The sequence below is a fragment of the Diplotaxodon limnothrissa genome, linkage group LG16 (assembly GCF_057381915.1).
Source record: "Diplotaxodon limnothrissa isolate DT_005_m linkage group LG16, D_limnothrissa_male_GT1.1, whole genome shotgun sequence".
Taxonomy (NCBI): Eukaryota; Metazoa; Chordata; class Actinopteri; order Cichliformes; family Cichlidae; genus Diplotaxodon; species Diplotaxodon limnothrissa.
Window position 1 is genome coordinate 14,429,285 of NC_140611.1, and position 19,900 is coordinate 14,449,184.

Below are 19,900 nucleotides of genomic sequence, written 5' to 3' on the forward strand. Positions count from 1 at the left end.
CAGAGTCAACACATCACTTTTCTTTTGCTCTGCTTGCATCTAGTTTTGAGGTAAGCGAAGAAAAACACCAGAAACAACATTTTGATAAAAGCATTCATTTACACTGAAAACCTGCCTAAACTGAATGCGTAAAATCTGTTCCTCCTCTAATCCAGGAGCTGAGCTTAATTAGAATCAAATATATGATCCATTTTAGCACATCGGACATGATTTGCTAACTCTGTGCGGATAAAATGGTTTAAATTTAGGCTCAGCTGGGAAATACAACCAATACATTAGCCCACATAATGTCCTGTCAGCTCCTCCCCACGAAGTGTTAGGAGTCTCTCTCGGTCCCGTGAACTCGGTCGTCCACCTATCGGAGGCTCTGAGTGGCTCGGATCTCCCCAGCCGCCGCGCGCACTGGCTGCTCCGCGCGTCATTCGTGCTTTTTGGCCGGCGTGTGGGAGGAGCTGGGTGGAAGCGGTGAAGGGAGGGGTTCGCGGGCGAGAGGCGGCGCGACTGTCAGTTGTGTTCCGCGTCCTCGTCAAAAGTGGGCTCTTGTTGGTCTGAGTGCAGCCAGCACAGCCGGAGCGGCTGTTTCAGTGAGAGCGACGCGCTGCCAGGAGGCTTAGGTTTGCTCCTCTCCGCACTTTGACGTCCTCGCGCTGTGGGAAGAAGGCAGGGGAGCTGCGCAGCCACGCAGGCTCTACTCTGAAGTGTCCTCCAACATTTTCTCTTCAGCAGCAGAAAAAAAAGAAAGGAAGAAAGAAAAGGCGCTCCCCGAAGCTTTACGCGCGCTCCCATGTAGTCCCGCTGTTCGAGCAGCAGAGGAGGCGGACGGGAGACGGAGAGGACTTGTTGCGCGTCTCCGGGGGACGCATCAGTTCAGCTTTCATCCAAGTGTGTCTGCGCGCGCATGTGATGCTCTGATTGGAGCGGACATGGACTGTGGAGATCAGCTCCGACTAACAGCCTGAAGTCAGCGCGGATTTGTGCTCAGCGACTGAGAGAGTCTGCTCACAATCAAGGAAACCGGGGTGCTTAGTTTCCTCCAGGCGGACAGAGCTGCTGCTGCTGTCGGTGCTGAAGACAGGACTCGTTTCATCTTTAAATGGCATCCAGGCACAGCAGAGGCAAACTTTATTCGGGTCAGATCCGACGAGTTGATTAATTTTCCCTCTCAAATTACTTTTAAATCAACTCCTCCGTATCCTCGTCGACATGTCTGAGCGTGATGGATGTGGAGATGGGCTGTGCAGCGACGAAGCGCCCGACTATATTCCACAGAGAGCGCCCCGCGGTCGGCGCAGCGGTGTCATCCTCCCCGGCGGCGGCGGCGGCGGCGGCCAGGACACTGATACCATCCTGCTGGAGTCGGTGAAGGCGGCACCTCGCCGGAGCAGCATCATTAAGGTAGTGTAACGCCAACCCAGCCTGCCACACTGTTTATTTATTCATTTATTACTTGTTGTTCTGGCTCAGTTTTCCCGTTAAGTCATGAGAACATGAGCCCGAACGCCAAACACTGGATCCGTTGGATCCACTTTGATTCATTCACGGTTGGGAAATGGCTCAACAAGTGACACGCCTCCTCAGGAGGAAGCCAGTGAAGCTGCAGGGACGAAAATTTTGGGAATAAAATGTCACAGCTTGCTTTTAAATGTTTTGACTTTCCAGTCCCTGTGACGCCAGTGCCATCCAAGAATTTTCATGGCGCGGATGCATGCCAGCACCCACGCATGTCATAGCACACTTCCAGCTTATAATGCCTGTAGTGTATTTTATCTTTTAGGTAACATGTACATAAAAGATAAGTCCACAGTTTGTGTCTTTATCATTTGAACAAACAAATGAGCTGAGCAAAATGTGCACAGTTCTGAGCCAGCTGCAGGGAGAGGATCGTGCACAGCAAGGGTGAAAGAATGCGAGTTGTTTATGGATGAAATGCTCTGATAAGATCTTCTTCACTGTGCTTCCCTGCACTATGCGTACTTCCATCCTGGCTCACACTGTAAATAAATGTTACCTGGTTCACCCTCGTCTCTAAACTCAAACTCACCTCGGCTTACGCTGGAACGACCCCTCACCTGCTGGCCCCCTGACCTCTGACATGCTGCTCCAGCCTCACCTGTGCTCGGGTTGCAGGTCACTAAACTTTCACAAGGAGCTGAGTGAGGAGGATTGTGTTTGAGGGATGTCTAACATATCTGCTCAGCAGGATCCTCTCCACCTCGGCTCACATGTCACTTGACTTGTAGCAGCAGTGTATGTTAATAAAACTCCAGGTACCGAGCTACTTAAGTACAATTTTAACCCTCCTGTTGTCCTGGGGTCATTTTTTACCCCAGAGGACAAAAGGAGTGTGGCAATCAGGAGGACATTACAAAGTTTAAGCTTCTTCTCCTGCCTGTATGAAAAATTCACAATGCAAGAAATGAATAAATGAGATCAAACGTCACTAAAATTTCGTAGTTTGTGTATCACTGGTGTAGCCCACCTGGGTGGGCAGGTGACTCATATACTTTTAGGCTATTGCTGTTGTGAGGTCTGGGTTCAAATCTGCCTTGGGGTCATTTACCTCTGTCTGTTCCTGTCTTACTCTCCAGTGTTGTGTCTCAAGAAAGCCCCCCCCCCCCCCCCCCCCCAAAATAAATCCTATAATTTCACTGTTTCTTGCAGCATGTGCTTGCAGCAGGTCAGTTACCCTTTTTCAGTGCTAGGGCTTCTCTAACTGTGGACTAAATGTGGAGATATATATGCACATTACATCGACGCCCCTAAATCAACATCTTTATGCGCGTCTCAGACAGTGTAATATATTAGTTATTATTAGTTTTTTCTGTAACTGTGAGTGCTTTCAGTTTGTGAAGACAAAATTTTGCTCCCAGTTTCTATATTGTGATGTTTGTGCTGTAGTCCTTCCTTCACATTAGAGGCAAACACTGAGGTTTATGACCTTCTGAGTCCGCTTCCCATCTGATGCTATCAGGTCATTCCCATATTTCATGTCAGCAGTCAAGTCACATGGGATGGTGACGTTTCTGGCCCTCATCAGGGGTGTACACAGGCAGAGAGAGTCAGCCCCATCTGGGTGACCCAGCTGAACACAGAGTCCTTTGACAGCTGCCGGCAGAGGAAGTAGATAAAAAGATGGACGGATGAGAAGCGTGATGTCGGTGACAGCCACTGTAATTAATGGAAATGTGTCAGGATGTCAATTACTGCTAACAATCAAAAACAAATTGGATTATGATCCACCGAAAACCCCAACTTTCCCTGATTCATAAAGTGACTGTGATGCACTGCTCATTGTTGACCTGTGTTTAGGAGGAAAAGACCTTTCACATCCTCTGATAATAAGAAAGTTTGTTAATATCAAAGCTATAGTCTTACCTTTTGGTGTAGTGAAACCATATAGAAATATGTGGCTATAACTATATGGACAATGACAGTTATTGTGAATTAATTGAATGTGGGGGTTGTTGTGTTACTTCTTAGGAAATCATCCCCACCAGCAACCAGATTCATTAAGAACTAAAGCGTCTTAAGAAATTTGAAATGACTGCTCTGATGTTTTTTAAGTTACAAGTTCGTCAAAGTTTAAAAGAAGATGAACAAAACAACCACAGAGACACTAAAGCTGACCTCAAAGCTCAAAACCACCACAGAGAGACTCAAACATACAAAGAGATGTAAAAACTGATAAAGTCTGATTTATGCATCATTTTCTAGTAGGATTGCACTTTTAATTTATAAATACAAAGCAGGAGTGACATAGTGTTCAAAGTGAAGGAGTCACACATTTTTCCTCCGTCTACACACACACAAACTGGGATCTCTTGAGATGAAACCAACAGAGCTTTTTACTTGAAATATGTTACCCTTTACCTTCAGTGAAAGTGAAGTGAAAGGACGTGGCTGCTTCCTTCACATCTCACATTACTATGACAACAAATGCTCACGTGCCTGCAACACCCACACAAGTTACATGTCTGTGGGTACACACACCCCTGTTATTGCAGAACACCACATCAAAACACACACACACACACACACACACACACACACACACACACACACACACACACACACACACACCTAAGTCACTCCTTGTCCAAACTTTTGCACTGATGCAGCAGTTGCACCTTTTAGCTTTTAGCTCAGGACCTTAAATGTAGCTAACAGCAGAGATCATTATATCAGTTTGTTCTCCTCTAAGAAGCTTTAAAGGGCGTTGAATTCATCAAATGGCTCTTATATGAAATTATATGTATATATGTACACGGAAACATTAGTATCGTAACACTTTCATTAAATCTGTCACCTTTCTCCGTACCTTACATATTTAATATGTTTGAAAAATTTGCTGTGTCCACTAGAATATAAAGTAATGCCCATGGGTTCCAAACAATATTCGGCTGCACAGGAGAAGTTTGTGGCGTCACTCTAGATATGTGTGAGAACACTGAGTACAGACAGGGAGTGAGGGGAGATGGTGACAGGTATGACCTGCAAAACAAGTCACTGGACAAATGTTTGTTTTGGACCTGGGTATTCTTGAGTTTTTTGGTCCAATTTTTATCCAGTCAAAAAAATCGTGTTGTTCTAGTCTGTGTCGCAGTTCCTGGTAATCTGTCAGTACTGAACCTGTTCTCAAAGAACAGCAACCTTATTAGCAGACCTCGAGAACTCATGCACATTTGCAACAACATTTTTATTAAGCAACTACAACAAGTGTTGGGATCTCTGGTGATCAAATGTTTTGGAGTCATGGCTGACAGGATTACACAAGTGTATGTCTGTTACCTCTGAACCGCTGTTGTTCATCTTTTCCCCTCACAATCTATCTGGGAGAGTTTCACGCCCATCCAAACCCTGAAAACCTTCCAGCAGCCAGTCACCTCTTGACCCCTGTTGCCAGAAATAGCTTGTCCTCCTTTTCCAGTTTAATAAGCAAATAATTGTATGTGTAGGGCCTCAGAGAAAAGCCCTCTGTTGCTTTTTAAGGGTGGAGGGGCACAGAGAAGAGTGTAGTAAGAGCAATGTGAGCTGGTTTAAAATGCACAAACTTGCTTGTTAGTTCATTCGCTTTAATTTTTTTCTCGCTAATACAAATTAAGTAACAAAATTGGTTGAAGACCAGAGTATCTTTCAAAAAAAGAATCAGCAGAAAGACGCCTGAATACACAGCAAAACTTGAAAGTCTTAAACTGTTCCCACCTCATCATTCAGGCTCATTCATGAGTTATAATTCAGGTTGTAGTTGCTGAGGCAGCTGCCAGACGCTGCTTCATCACGTATAAAGAGTGAGCAAAGGGGACGTTCATCTCAATCAAGTTAAACACATTAGGCTCAGGCTGTAATATCAATTTTCCCTAGCAAACCATCAGAAATTAGCTTACGACATTACTGTGTAACAGACCAGAAGGCAAAACATGCACTCTGTGGTAGACATGCCAGTCAGGCTGGGGAGTGGGGTGTAGGATTAGCAGTGAATGAAAACAAACACACGCAGACTCACACACACGCAGACACACAGGTTTTCAGGATCGAGCTCAGGGGAAGGCTTGGTTGGATGTCTCCCTGACAGGCCTGCGTGTTGGCTGACTGCTCACTGCTGGAGTGCTGAAGGACACCATCTCTCTCCATCTCTGTTGCTGTAGTGTTTTGAGCGTAGAGCCTTGATGCCTCACAAGTTGACTAAAATTAAAATTGCAGCAGCGTTTCCAGGAGCCATCGAGTTTCCTAAACATCACAGATGTTTAAGAAGTGAGACAGGAATTAATGCATTATCTAATTCTTTTTCACAAGCAACTTGATGGAGATATATTAATCTGGCTCTGTCTGAAACAAATAATGTAACCACTATGCTATTCGAGCTCTGGAGGCCAGGATTACTGCATTGGAGACTCGGCTTCGTACCCTTGAAGAACCTGTAGCTACCCAGGCCTCTGTAGCCGGTGCATCCAAAGGTAGCGTAGGCTCCGGAAGGACCCTGAGCAGCCGGGGGAAACAGGATGGCTGGGTGATGGTGAGGAGGAAGCATAGTCTTAAACAGAAGCCCCAGGTACACCCCCAACCTGTTCATGTGTCTAACCGCTTTTCCCCACTCTGCGACACACCCGTCGGGAATCAAACTCTGGTAATTGGCGATTCTGTTCTGAGACATGCGAAGCTGGAGACTCCAGCAACCATAGTCAATTGTCTTCCAGGGGCCAGAGCAGGCGACACTGAGGGAAATTTAAAACTGCTGGCTAAGGGTAAACGTACATTCAGTAAAATTATAATTCACGTCGGCAGTAATGACACCCAGTTATGTCAATGTTTGTAAAGACCCTTTGGCTGGCTTTCTGATTTTCTACATCTGAAGATATTCATCAAGAAGTGTTTATCATAGATTCCGACCGTGTAAGTAATACTTTATACTTTGTGACAAATATTTGGGGAACATCATGAAATGTAACATCCCCAGTGAGTGTGCTGTCCTGTGGATGGCCTGAGTTCAGCCATGGTGAATTGACTGAGATGTGAAGTAGCCAACGTTGTTACTGGCCAGCATTGCAGGGATTAGACAGTCCTGCAGAGAGGAAAACTAACGTTTCTATCTGGCCCAAACTTGGATAAGAGAACACCCGGGATATTAGTTGAACCATATACAACAACAATTGCTACATAATAGCTGTCTGGAAAGGTCTGATGCTAAATGTTTAGCAGTGAAACGAGCCTAAAATGGCTTGTGTCAGGTTAAAACGAGGGACTGTATAAAGCGTCAGTAGGATTCTTTTAAGCTGAATTATGCAAAGCTACTTGAGTAGCTGGAGTATCATAATAAAAACATAGAGCTGGAAATAATAATAGGTCTCCTTTTAAAAGCCTTTTAAAATCATAATGAGGTGAAAACATAAAGGTTTAGAAGTGCACAGGAATGTGGCTCTCATCCATTATCCCAGTCTGCCTCTTGCCCTCCTGCAATCCGCTCTCCTTGTTCTGCATCTTAACCTTGCCAGTCCCGGCAACTTTCTTCCATTTGCCACCACTTTGATTTTTGTTGTTTTCCAAGGCATCATTGTTCTGACTTCACTCTAATTTTCGGCCACCCCCTGCTGTGCCGAGATGTGAACAATGATTTGCTTGCACTGTACTCCTGGAAACCCGTCAAGAGTAATAACAAAGCATCCCTTGTGGTTATGTGGATTTTGTGTGTGATCAGTTGCTAACCACTAAGGGCCCTCTGTCTTCCAGTATCATTCAGCCACTGGTGCCACATCTCTCCGAGTACAGACCTCATCACAGCTGCTGGTCAGGAGTTTGTGTGAGTGAGAGCGAAAGAGACAAAGCACATGTGGCTCTGTACACACACTTGTTATTGTTATCATTTCTCCACACTTGTGCGTCTTTTGGCCTTGGAGGGTTCAAAAATAGAGAGACGGCAAAAGTTATGTCTCTTCACCTCAGAGTATAACGTGAAATTTTGTAGTAATAAAAAAACAGCTAATACAGGAAGAATGTATTATGGTGCCTGCCTTTACAGCGCAGTGTTGTGTGAAAATAACAGATCCATTTCTATAATATTTAAAAAAATCTGATCCATGTAATTGTAGGAAGTAGTAAAAAGCTGAATGCAAAGAGAATTAGCATAGGTACAAAAAGTAACTGTTAGAGCCTGACTGATTGATCAGTAGGCCAATACTATACATTTGCCGATATATTGGTATTTGAATGATCAATAGTGGTGGCTGTAGCTCAGGAGGCAGAGGAGGTCATCCACTCATCAAAAGGTTAATGGTTCAGTGTTTGGCTGCTCCAGTTTCCAGACAAGATACTAAAGCCCAAGTTGCTCTCCAATATGTTGATCAGGGTATGAATGCATGTGAAAGAAAGCTTGTATGTGCTTGTATAAATGGTTGAATTAGGCAAGTTCTATAACACACATTGAGTGCTCAAGTAGAGAAGAGAAGTACTATTAAGGAACTAGTCCATTTACCAATAAACGAAAATTAAAATGGTAAAGAAGAGATGGGAGAACGAGCAAGGGGAAGACATTCAAGGGTCCAAAGCCTGCATTAGCCTTATATGGCTACCTGCTCAACACAGCTGGGGTTTCACTTGATGCAAAAACAGTTAGAAAAGAGCTCGGGAGCCACCTGCAATAGCCAGAAGAAGAAGGCTAATTTAGTCTTATGAAGGTGTACCTATAAAAATGAACCATATAAGAGGGAACGGGATCTCAGAGAGTGTCGGGAAAAGGAAAGTGAGAGCACTTTGGTCTCAGCACATTATTGGAGAAAGCTATAAAGCAATCTCTGAAATCTATCTGAAAGCCCATCTATCTACTATGAGGCAAGAAATAGAGTATCTTCTGAACACAGTGAAACAAATAGATCAGGTAAAAGCTAGGTACCATAACATCACAACATCTGCTCATCTGCCTTCCTGATCTGATACACGTGGATACTTCACACATGAAAGGCAAATTTAATAGAGTTAACATTATTGGGAATGTCCACTTACTGTGTCAACTTTACCTCTGGACAGTTTCAGCGTTCTGGAAATCTATTCTCCAAACAGATGAGCCAACAGTGGAGCTGTTTTGTTACCACTAAAATAACCATATTTGGTGAAAAGGCAACACTGCATCCAACTAAAAGAAACTTTTTTCTAACACTAACATTATTGACCGATATTAACTATTAGAACATTGAGGACTTTGCATAATGAAAGGAACCAACGAATCAGGCTTATCGAGACATTCTTCAGTAGAATGTCATGTTGTTGGATATGGGTTTGAAGCCTGACTGAAAATGGGTCATTCATCAAGAAAATGGCCCAAAGCATTCCAGCAAAATAATCAAGGCGGAAAAAGACTAATTGACAGTCTGCATTAGCCATGTCAGAGTATGTGATCAGAAGGCTGTGGCAAGGAGCAGTGTGCAAAAACCCCTGAACCGGGGAAAAGACATGCTTTTCTTTTCTTTATATAGAAGTTCTTTGGTTGAATAATTGTTGGTAATGTGGATGCAAGAAGCTTTTGACAACTGTTAGTTTACATATATAATCTAAAGGCATCTCAATCAAATAAAATGTTACTAGTGTCACAGGTAATAGAGAATGCATTTAGCTATTTTGCTAAACTAGGCTAGTAGGCATTGAGCAGCACAAGGATTTTTTATTATTAAATGGAGCGCCTACATTGATTTCTGTCAATTGCAAACATGCATCAGAATGAGCTTTTTGTACAAGAAAGGAAAAAAGGTATTTTTGGCTATGCTATTGCGACGCTGCTTGTAACAATGTGGTGTGTAGTTCTCTTTGTATTTCACAAGGTTATACAAAGTAAAGGTCCCACGTGTGTCACGGTAAAGTATTAAGGTCACATGGCTTTGTAGGTTAGTGTATGTACATTTAATGGATCGTGTTTAACTTGAATAATCTGGCTATAATCAGAAGTTTAACTTTTTAAAGGAAGCAATCACTTGACTGATACTTGAGGATGTATTTTATAAGGAGCTATAATCAAGTTTGTTGTAAGTACGGGAAATACAGCTCACAAGCGAGGAGTGCACATCACTGATGTGCACATGATGCACATCAGAAGGCTTCCAGGCCAATCTGAGGAAAGTAGAATTTTACAAAAGGTCTTAAAGAGACAGGAGCTAAAACATCAGAGAAAGAGGCGTAGAAGTGAGCAGCTGAATAAAGGGTCTGTATCAGTTAAAGGTAGTAAATGATGACCTTGGAAAAAAGACGCATTTGCTTAAAGCACGTGAGAGTGTGCTCGTATTTGTTGTCAGAGTTAATGCGACCAATATGGGATTTTAACGGTGAACTTCACTGCAAAGTCGACAAGGTCTTTGGTGCTGGAACTGCAGACGCTAGAGCGTGGAGAGGATTTTGGATTTGAATAAGTGAAAACACAGAGTAGTTTAAAGTTGAGTGGGTGCCATGCAGGGTGACTGTGGGCAAGGATAGAGGAGAGTTGTTTATATCTACAAATCACTTCCTGTTTAAAGCTCTCTGATGCATCCATCCGCATAAACACATGCACAGCTGTCTTTCTGTCACTGTCAGTCTTTGGGTTTTTCCCTGTGAAAAAGAGAGGGACAAAGAGGAAAAAGAAATGTCAGGAAGCAAAGAGAGCAGAGGGATGTTGAGATACACACACGGAAAACTGCTCAGTGTGTTTTGACGCGTTGTAGAAAGCGAAGCGCCAAGAAATAAATGTGAGGGAGGGTACTGAAAAAGGAGCGAAGGAAAATTAGTGTCATCCAGGCAGATGTAGTTTGCAGTGTGTGTGTGTTTGTCTGAGTGTCAGCGCAGTAGTGTGTGGCGTTAACCTCAGGGTGGATGTATCTGAAAACTCTAGAGACTGCATGTCAGCTTGTTTTGCTGTGTTGGGCTTCAGCCTGGAGAGCAGTGCACAGACACACCAACAGACATTCAGATCCTAAATGTTACAACAAAGGCCATTTTCTCACTGTGCTTGCTAGTTTGAATCCCTTGCTCAAAAACACTGCTTCTTTGGGATGACATGGAATTTGATCCCAATACCACTGAATTTCCACCACATTAATAATGCACTACAAACATACTGCACTAAAGCATATGCACATGGTATGACTCTATTTATATTTCGAGCTGCTGCTGTTAGCATTGGGAGATAACATACTAAATTAATCCAAAGCATAAAGTGTATGTAAGAGACAGGTGTAGGTTCCAGGTGAATGTGATGTTATGATGGCTATATCCATTAGAGCCTAAACAATTTATCAGCGAGCCAATATTAATGACCGGTTATTAGCTATTTGCTGATCTATCGGTACTGGCTGCATTTATCAGCCTATCAATGTTCCCTTTTTATATAAGACCTTAACAAGATGCACAAAAGATTTGCTTAAGGCCCACAAACACAAATTCCTCTTTTTATGTTGTAAAAATTAAAACTTTCCAAAACCTCAAAAATACTTTTATAAATTTCAAGTTTTGTCTGACCAATGCTCTGAAATTAAGCCAATGTACAGCCGATTACCAAACATAAAGACAGCAAATGTAGCTGTTGATTTCAGTTTCCTGTCATTATGCTAAGTTAAGCTTATCTTAATTGAGTTGCACAAACATCAAAGTTGTATAAGAAAATATTTATCATCTTTGTAGTGACACCAGGTACTGTCTATGAATCACAACCCAATCACAGTAGACTGAGAACGACGACGAATGTTTCTTTAATAATGTCAGAACAAGACAACGTAAAACATTTTTGTCTGTTGTTTTCTTTTTGCTGGCAGTGCAGGAATGTCGTTTGTGATGTTATCGTGATGCAGTCATGAACTTTATTTGTATGAACTGTGATTCCACTGACCTAGACCAGCTAATCGTCATGGACTTGGTTTGGGGGTAAAAATGTGCACATTTCAGTGTAACTGTCTCTGGATTGTAGCTCTGGTCTTTTGTCTGGCCTGTTGCTCTGTAGCATGTTTTCTGCAGCAGTGCTGCATCATTACAGTGTGTTCGGTCCAGCTGACATGTTGCTTGACAAAGACAGTGGGTGTGTCCTGACTTACCAGAAACTTGTATCTGGTCGTGTGTGTGTGTCATTTACAAATGTTTGTTGCTGTCTGAAGAATAAACAGCTGTCACGTGATTGTGAGCTTTTCTCTGTAAGCATGTATGAGTGAGTGTCTGTCAGTGAGTTTGTGTTTGCAGGACATGTTTCATTTTTTTCAGAGAGGAGGAATGTGCGCGGCTGCCAGGGTTGGCCTCTGTGACTTCACTTGGACTAGCACAGATCCCTGGCAGCACATACACCTGCTGCCATGGTAACCACATATGACAAACTCCCTCCACATTCTAACCTACCCCTTCCGCTCTCTGTGGTGTTGACCTGTAGTACTCAGTTTGTGGTTTCTGTTTACACAGGTTCATTGTGGGTTATCAATTAGTTTTTCTGACACAAGGCAAATCCCCATAAGCTAAATAATTGATTTTAAAGTGAAGATCTGGTTGAAGTGTTTGGGTTACTGTTCTCACTAGAGTCCTTTTAAAGGATGGAAACACAACTGTGCTGAAGAAATGTGTTGGCAGTCTTGTGTTGCTCATCGAGACCAAGCAGGTCTTAGAATGAACACGTTTCTTTGTCACTGCAGCACATCAAATCAAACAGTCTAGGAATGTTCTTGATAAGTCTACCCATGCCCAGTGCTGTGGTGGGTCCATTTGTAGATGTTAGATAGATCCTTTCCCATTTCCAGTCTTTATGTTAAGCTAACAAAAACATATTTGGTGCTTTTTTGCTGATGCTTGTAGATTAGCTTGGCATTACGACAGTAATCAGACAGCTAACTTTGCTGTTTTGCGATAAGCTCTGTGGTTGGCTGTAGATTAGCTTAGCATGACAAAAGAATCCCGAATAAACAGCTACCATTGCTGCTATATGACAAGCTGATCTGCTACTGCCTGTAACGTCATGTACATGCTAGTCTGTTAGCCCTGAAAATGTGTCATATTCTCTGCTGCTTATCTGGGTCCAGGTCACAGGGGCAGCAATCTAAGCAGACCTCCCTCTCGGTGGCCAATTCCTCCAGCTCATTTGGGGGAATACTGATGTGCTTCCTGCCAGCTGACAGATATAATCTCTCCAGCGTGTCCTGGGTCTGCTCTAGAAGAGCGGTCTCCAACCTTTTTTGCGCCACGGACCGGTTTATGCCCGACAATATTTTCACGGACCGGCCTTTAAGGTGTCGCGGATAAATACAACAAAATAAAACTAGTACCGGTACCGAAAAAAAGAAGATTTATTCATAACACACGTGAAAAGACCCGGGAAAACCGAGTTAACGATAAAAACAACAACAAAATAACGCTGAAAACCGATAAAAACCCTGAAAACCATACATTTCACACCTGAGCCTCAACTCTCGCGGCCCGGTACCAAACGACTCACGGACCGGTACCAGTCCGAGGCCCGGGGGTTGGGGCCGCTGCTCTAGAATATATGCCTGGAACATCTCACCTAGGAGGCGCCCATGTAAAGCTTTCCCGTAAAGCTAAAAATATTACATTTTAAGTACCTACAAATGTTTATGAACAAGAAATTCTTTCATGTAAAATATTTTAGTGCCTTGATTTGACTTTTGCTGCCAGAATCACATACATTTTGTCATGCAACAAACATCTATGTGCCTGCGCCTGTGCATCTGTGGAAATTTACATTACAACACACTAACTACACATGCACCTCCGGCAGTAGTGATATAATACCAATGAGTACTCGGCCATGGTGTCCCCAGCTGTCCATGTCCATGTCAGGACCAGAGTATAATCAAGGCAGAAGTCAGCAATCAAACTGAGGCAGGTTAATGTCATCGACTGTTTTAACTATTTTGTATTTAAACTGTCAAGTGGCAGCTATTATTCTCCTGTGTCAACCTCAAGTTTCTGAATCTTATGGTACCATGGTTATGTCCATTTGAAGAGTGTACTGCGAGTGTACTAAGATGGGTTTTCAAACATTGCTCCTGTGGAGTCCGAATGGCATGCTGCTTGATGTGGATGATGGTCAAATGCTTACTGGTTGATAAGTGAACTTGAAAAGGGAAGGAAGCTACAGCAGAGTTTACCTGCAGACTAGTTGAACCACATATTATTGATACTGTACCCATCTGACACAGACCCACAGACTGGTCTGCCAATGTGCCACCACCACTGAACCATAATTTCTCAATAACAGAGCACTGGTAGCATTTTGATAGTGGGAAACATACAATATATGGACAAAGTACTGGGCCACCTACAGGAGCAGCTGGGCCATGCCGTAAATCTCCCGGTGCACAGTGTTGGTGCTGATGTTAATCCCAAAAGAGGTTTTGAAGTCTGAGTGATTGAATCAGAAGAGCTTTGGCAACTTTTGTTCACTATGTGCCTCAGCACTTGGCAACCTCACTCTGTACACTCTGTAACTTTATGCATTCTGCCACTTTGTGGCTCAGTTACTTGCAGTTGGCTGTAGGATATTCAAGAGGGAAGAAAATACACAAATCTGCTTGTTGTAACAGCGCCATTCTGTTAAAATATGAAATTCAGTAAGCTCTTTAGAACAAACCATTCTTTCAGAAATGTTTGTCAAGGCAGGCTTGATGGCTAGGTGCTTTGTTTTTATATATATATATATATATATATATATATAATTTTTTTATTTTTTTTTGATGTATGTGTATGTTGTTAAGATTGGATTGAAAACACCTGAATTCAAAGATTAAGATGTCTATTAGTGATGGGATTTCTGGCTCTTTCGGCTCCGAACCGGCTCTTTAGGTTGTTTTGTTGCTTTAATTAATTTATTATTAACAACAATATAAAATTATGTACAAAAGGAATTACTAATGTAAAAAAAAGTGGTTTTATTTATATATGTTTATACAGAAATATATGCAGTGGCCCCTAGAGACAAAGCATGTACAAACTCCAAAACACATCTCTAGCGTTAACTGAACTTCCAAAACAGAGCTGCCTAGATCACTTAAATTACACGACTGAAAGCATATATGAGTGCTTGTGTATTTATACTACAGTACAACACAACAGAGAGCAAGGGCAAACACAGGGCTTATATACACAGGGGAGTAATCAGGGAATGGGAAACAGGAGGGAGGCACGGCTGGGAATAATTGGACATAACGAGACAAGGGGAGAGAAACTAGAAACACTGACGAGAGACACGGACCTACAAAATAAAACAGGAACTCACACATGCAAAGACACAGACTAAGAAATGCAGACTTGACACAGGAATACACAGGCAGAAAAGACTAAACACTGAACTGCGGAAGAACAGAACTAAAACCCAAAGAAATAGAAAAACAGAACCAAAATACATCACAATAATAGAAAACACAAAACGCTGGGTCAAAAGACCCAGGATCATGACAAAGCTGTTCTAGTGTTTTTCAACCTTTACTGATATTAGAATTTGTATTATTTTTGATTTTGCCTTCAAATTCTCACATTTGTCAAGGTTTCCTTCCTTCAGATGATTCTGTTGTTACACTGGTGCACTCTCTCCTGTATCAGCTTTATTCAGCCTTGGATAGCAACAGAGGAAAAATGGTAAACGACACAAAGGGTGGCAGCTTCACAGTGAGCCAGGCACAGGTACAGAAGGACAGTCAGGTGTTTTGAAGGCACAATTTGTTGGGACACGTCATATGGAGTTATTAAGCAGAAAAGGCTAGAGCAGAAGAAATAGATCCAAGGGTGGAACGTGCAGAAATGTGCAAACAAACAAACAAGCAAACAGTGCAGGTGTTTGTCAGCCCGCAGCAATATATTGTCACAATATTGCTTCTGTCCCTCACAAAATAACATTCTGCTGCCTCTGTTAGGTTGTTTTTGCCCCAGACGGTAACATTTCATCTCTTCTCTTTTTCTCCAGGTGTTGATATTGCCTAAGGTTGATTGTCTTGTTGTTCTGTGTGCAGTTATACAAATTTTGCACTCTCAAGTACTCTCCTCACGTTTCAGTGGGTTTTATACTATTATGTTTTTGCTGCTGTGTAAATTATAATTACATTGGTGAAATTTACTGGATGTTCCTAGTGATCCACTTCCTGGTTGATGAGGGGAAGAATGTACTGATTGAATGGTAGGACTACGAAGGGCTGTTTAAAAAACCAACACCCCCCCCGTCCCTGTCCAAAACCCCCCCAAACAAAAAACCCCCAAAAACCCAGGAATCAGCACAATTTCATAGATAAGGTTGAATAATGTGTATTTAAGTAGTTTTTATTTTTACTTTGTAGGTTAGCATTAACGTTTGCTACTAAATTAGCCAAAAATAGATATTGTTAGTTTTTGCATTAGCTAGTAGAAGCTCGTAGGCTGGTTCACTCGGGAGTCCAGACTTCCGAGCAGTGGTGGTCCTAGCTTGTTTGGCGCCCTGGGCGAACACTCCCTCTGTAAAACCCCCCCCCCCCCCCCCCCCCCCCCCCCCACACACACACACACAAACAAAACATATTAAGGATTGTACATTAACATAAAGCTGTTGTACACACACACATATGAAGAGAGAGAGAGTATGCGTAGTATGCAAACGGCTACCAATGTCAGGCTGTGATGTCAGGCTGACCTGACATCACAGCTCAGGTCGGCTATATCAATGTGAAACAATTTGGAAAAATTGTGGAAGACGCTGGATTGATTTGTTCATTATTTGCATACTGGAATGATCTTTGAATGTTGGAAAGAAGAGTGTACCATTATACTGAAGTAAATACTGAATAACTGACAGATTTGTAACATTTCAATAACATACTGAATAGACTAGAATATATAAACCTACAGGTAACAACCAGTATTATATTAATCTTATGTATAGTCCTTAATCTTATTCATGACCATTATTGTAATGTTACATTACGACAGTTCAGCCTCATACAGAACTCAACAAGCAATGACTGAAGCACACACTTTATCTCTTTTCAACATTTGACATATAAACAGAACTCACATTGCTTATTGAACAAATAACAAAGGTCAGACGTTACAATTATTTTATTTTATTCTAGTCTCTCTCACAACTAACAACAGCCAGATGGTGTTCAGAATCGAGTTCAAAACACATAATTTGATGATTTCTGGAACTGACTTCACATCAGTCTTCTTCTTCTGAAAATGCTCTTGCCTTCCTTTCTGGATTAAATCAAAACAGGTTTTAATTCAAAATAAGATGTTAAATCAAAGATGAGTGAAAGATTCAGTTCAAAATAGATAAAGTTGAATAAAAGGATCCAGTTATGGAGGTTTAACTTTAATTTCAGCATGATGGATTTGCTCCAGAACATGAAACAGATATAACCTAAGTGAGTTATCGCTCCACTGACAGGCAAATGCCACCGAGGGTTTTGAAGGCAGTGTGCTGGGAGCAGGCTGTTCTAAGCGGGTATCACAAATCCTGACTGCCCAGTTAGCGGATGGCTGGCGAGGGATACTGGCTGTCATACTAGAGGGAATGGACATCTCTGAAAATGTTGGCAAATAGGAAATAGCTTGATAAATCTAACACATATTTGAAAATTAGGCAATTCTCACCGAAAAACAAGTTTTATTGTGATAGCTGCAAATAAAATGTCTACAAAGCTGTAACATTTGTTGCAGGTTTATACAAGGTTTAAGTGGAAACTATATAATAAAAGACGTAAAGACATCTGAAGACTAAGGCTTCCTCATTTCACACTCACACATACATGTACAGTGACTTAGCTGCTGAGGTGACTGCTCTGTGTGCTGGCTGGTGGACAATCTCACATACGTGGAAAAACCAGGCACTCCTCTTTGTCTCTGGCACACTAACCTGAGTTTAAATGTAAGTCAGATCTCTCTGTTTCATAGACGCCATCCATGACTTGTAACCTTGAATGAGGTCATCTTTGGTTTGTTTCCTTGGCTACCAAAAGGAGAATAAAAACACTGACTTCCTGGACTCTTTGGCTCTTTTCTAATGCACACACCCATTTCTTTATGCCAACAGATTTTTGGAGGGTCTCAGCTGTGAATACATTCCTCTGAGATGAAACTGTAGGGTGGATCAGGCTCTTGTTTTCAGTGGAGCTTTAAGTCAGTGTGGAGAGAAAAAGAGAAATACTACAAAACATTTCCATGGCTTAGCTTAGCAATAACCAAGATGTTCATGAAAATGTGACCGTATTGTACACCAGGAGAATTCTGCTGGATTTCAGCCTGAAACCTATTGTGGCTCCAGTCGTTATGATCAGCTTGGATTCTCTCCCACTTGGGCCTTTGTCTTGTGACCTTTTGGAAATTGATCCGTTTGAATGATAGTGCAGCACATGACAGCTAGCATGAGACCGTGAAACAGCAAAGCTAATTTTGCAACTATATAAGAAAGCACGATTGCCATTACTGATGACAGTTGGCTCACCTTTAATTCAAAAGCAATGATGTAAGAATTTAGTAAAAGCCGGGTGATGCAGTACCACCCGAAAGGTTGGACACACCTCATCATTCCAGGATTGATCTCCACCTGGAGCGTTTTCTGAAATAACAACAAGTGATTTGGAGTTGATATACTAGTTGGCTGCTTTTCCATCACTATCATCCATCACATTACCTAACAGTCCTTAAAGATCCTAGAGGAGCATTTTGTCCCTTCATAAATAATGATGAAGATTTTAGCTCAGTGTGTCATGTGACTTTATAGTACCCATGTGGCTAAATGTTTCCTTGAACTCTTGAGAGCCAGTTAAAAACTGTTTAATGTTAAATATTTTCTTAAACAACTACAAACCCAATGACATGGTCCTGAGTCTTTAATGGACATCTCTGCTGTGGACTAATGATTCGTTCTTTTGGATTTAAGAAATATTGCTGTTCAGTCCTGTGAGTTTCGTTATGTATATTTCTAGCTCTTGGTTCTGTTGGATTGTGTTAGTACCCTTTTATGTCCAGTGTTCCTAGTCTTGCTTTTGTGTCTTGTCATCAGCATCTCCTGTGCTAGTGAGTCATGTCTCCATTATTGTTTACCTTTTAGTCTGTGTTGTATAAGCTGCTTCCTGTTTTATTTTGATAGTCTCTCATCTCTTTTGCATTATGTTGACTTTTCCTTCCCCTGTCCTGTTATGTCTAATTTGTTCCTGCTGTGTTCCCCAGCTGTCTGCACACCGTTAATCACCCTCCTGTGTATATCTTGTCTCAGACTCCCTTTGTCCCTTGGAGAGAATGTCTGCTCACAGTGCTGTGTGTCCCAGTCCTCATTTATTTCTACTTTAGGTTCAGTAAGTTTCTGTCTTCCTTTTACGTTTTGGTTCTTTGTGTTTTTGTACTCTGGACAGCCACCTCAGTAGACGGCACGTTTATGTTTCATCCCATCTGTCTGAGAGTCTGCTTTTGGGTTCTCGTCTGTTCTACACACCCAAATACAAAAATAAATATCCATAAACCCAAATTTTACTAACAAAAGAAGACAAAATATATAAAAGTTTTGGACCAGGAAAATTAACAGTTTTAAGAAAAGAAAGATCATTTTTAATTTGATGGCATCAACACCTCTCGAGAAAGTTGGGACAGGATAACAAAAGGCTGGAAAAGCAAATGGTACAAAACAGCTGGAGCAACAAAGTGGGTCAAAAATCAGTAACATACCTGGGTTTAAAAGGAGCATCTTAGAGACGCAGAGTTTGTCAGAAGTAAAGATGGGCAGAGGTTCCAGTCTGCAAAAAACAAACAAATTGTGGAACTGGTTTAAAATAATGCTCCTCAAAATATCATTAAAATATTCTGGGAATCTGGAAAAATGTCAGCGCCCATTGTACAAAGCCAAAATGAATATTGGATTTGCGTGAGCTTCTGGTCTCCAGGCATCACTACATTAAAAATGGGCATAATTCTGTCATTCAGATTCAATCAAAATTCAAATTCTTTTTGAAAAACCTGGACACCATGTCCTCCAGAGTAAATAAGGGAGGCACCATCCAGCTTGTTATCAGCACTCAGTTCTGAGGCCTGCAGCAACATATGCTGTCATCCAGGTTCTGTCTTTTTCAGGGACACCCATGCACATTTCAACAAGATAATGTTAAACTACATACGTTGCCTTTTAGAAAAGCATGGCGTTGTAGTAGTAGAGTCTGAACTGTCCTGTCTGTGCTCCAGACCTCTGATTTGACACATCATCAGTCAAAAAAATACACCAGAGAAGATGCCCGACCTCTATCAGACAAGAACCAGATAACATTCTTCTCCCAATTACCCAACAACTGGTCTCAGTTCAGTTCCCAGATGTTTGCAAAGGAAGAGGGGAAGAAGAGGGCCCCATCCCAACGTTTTTGACATGTGTTACTCTAACGAAATGAAAAATGAGCCAATAATTTTAAAAAAAAAATGGTACAGTTCCTTAGTTTTTATGTTC

At 41.9% G+C, this 19,900-nt stretch overlaps 1 protein-coding gene across 1 annotated transcript in view; it reads left to right on the forward strand.

Annotated features, from left to right (window-relative positions):
- The first annotated feature begins 525 nt into the window (after positions 1 to 525).
- The window catches only part of plcl1 (phospholipase C like 1), a 133,563-nt gene continuing 114,188 nt past the window's right edge, over positions 526 to 19,900 (forward strand). The window contains exon 1 of the mRNA XM_085374456.1: positions 526 to 1,395. Coding sequence (XP_085230582.1) covers positions 1,204 to 1,395 — 192 coding nt within the window. The 5' untranslated portion in view covers positions 526 to 1,203. The remainder of the gene's footprint in view (positions 1,396 to 19,900) is intronic.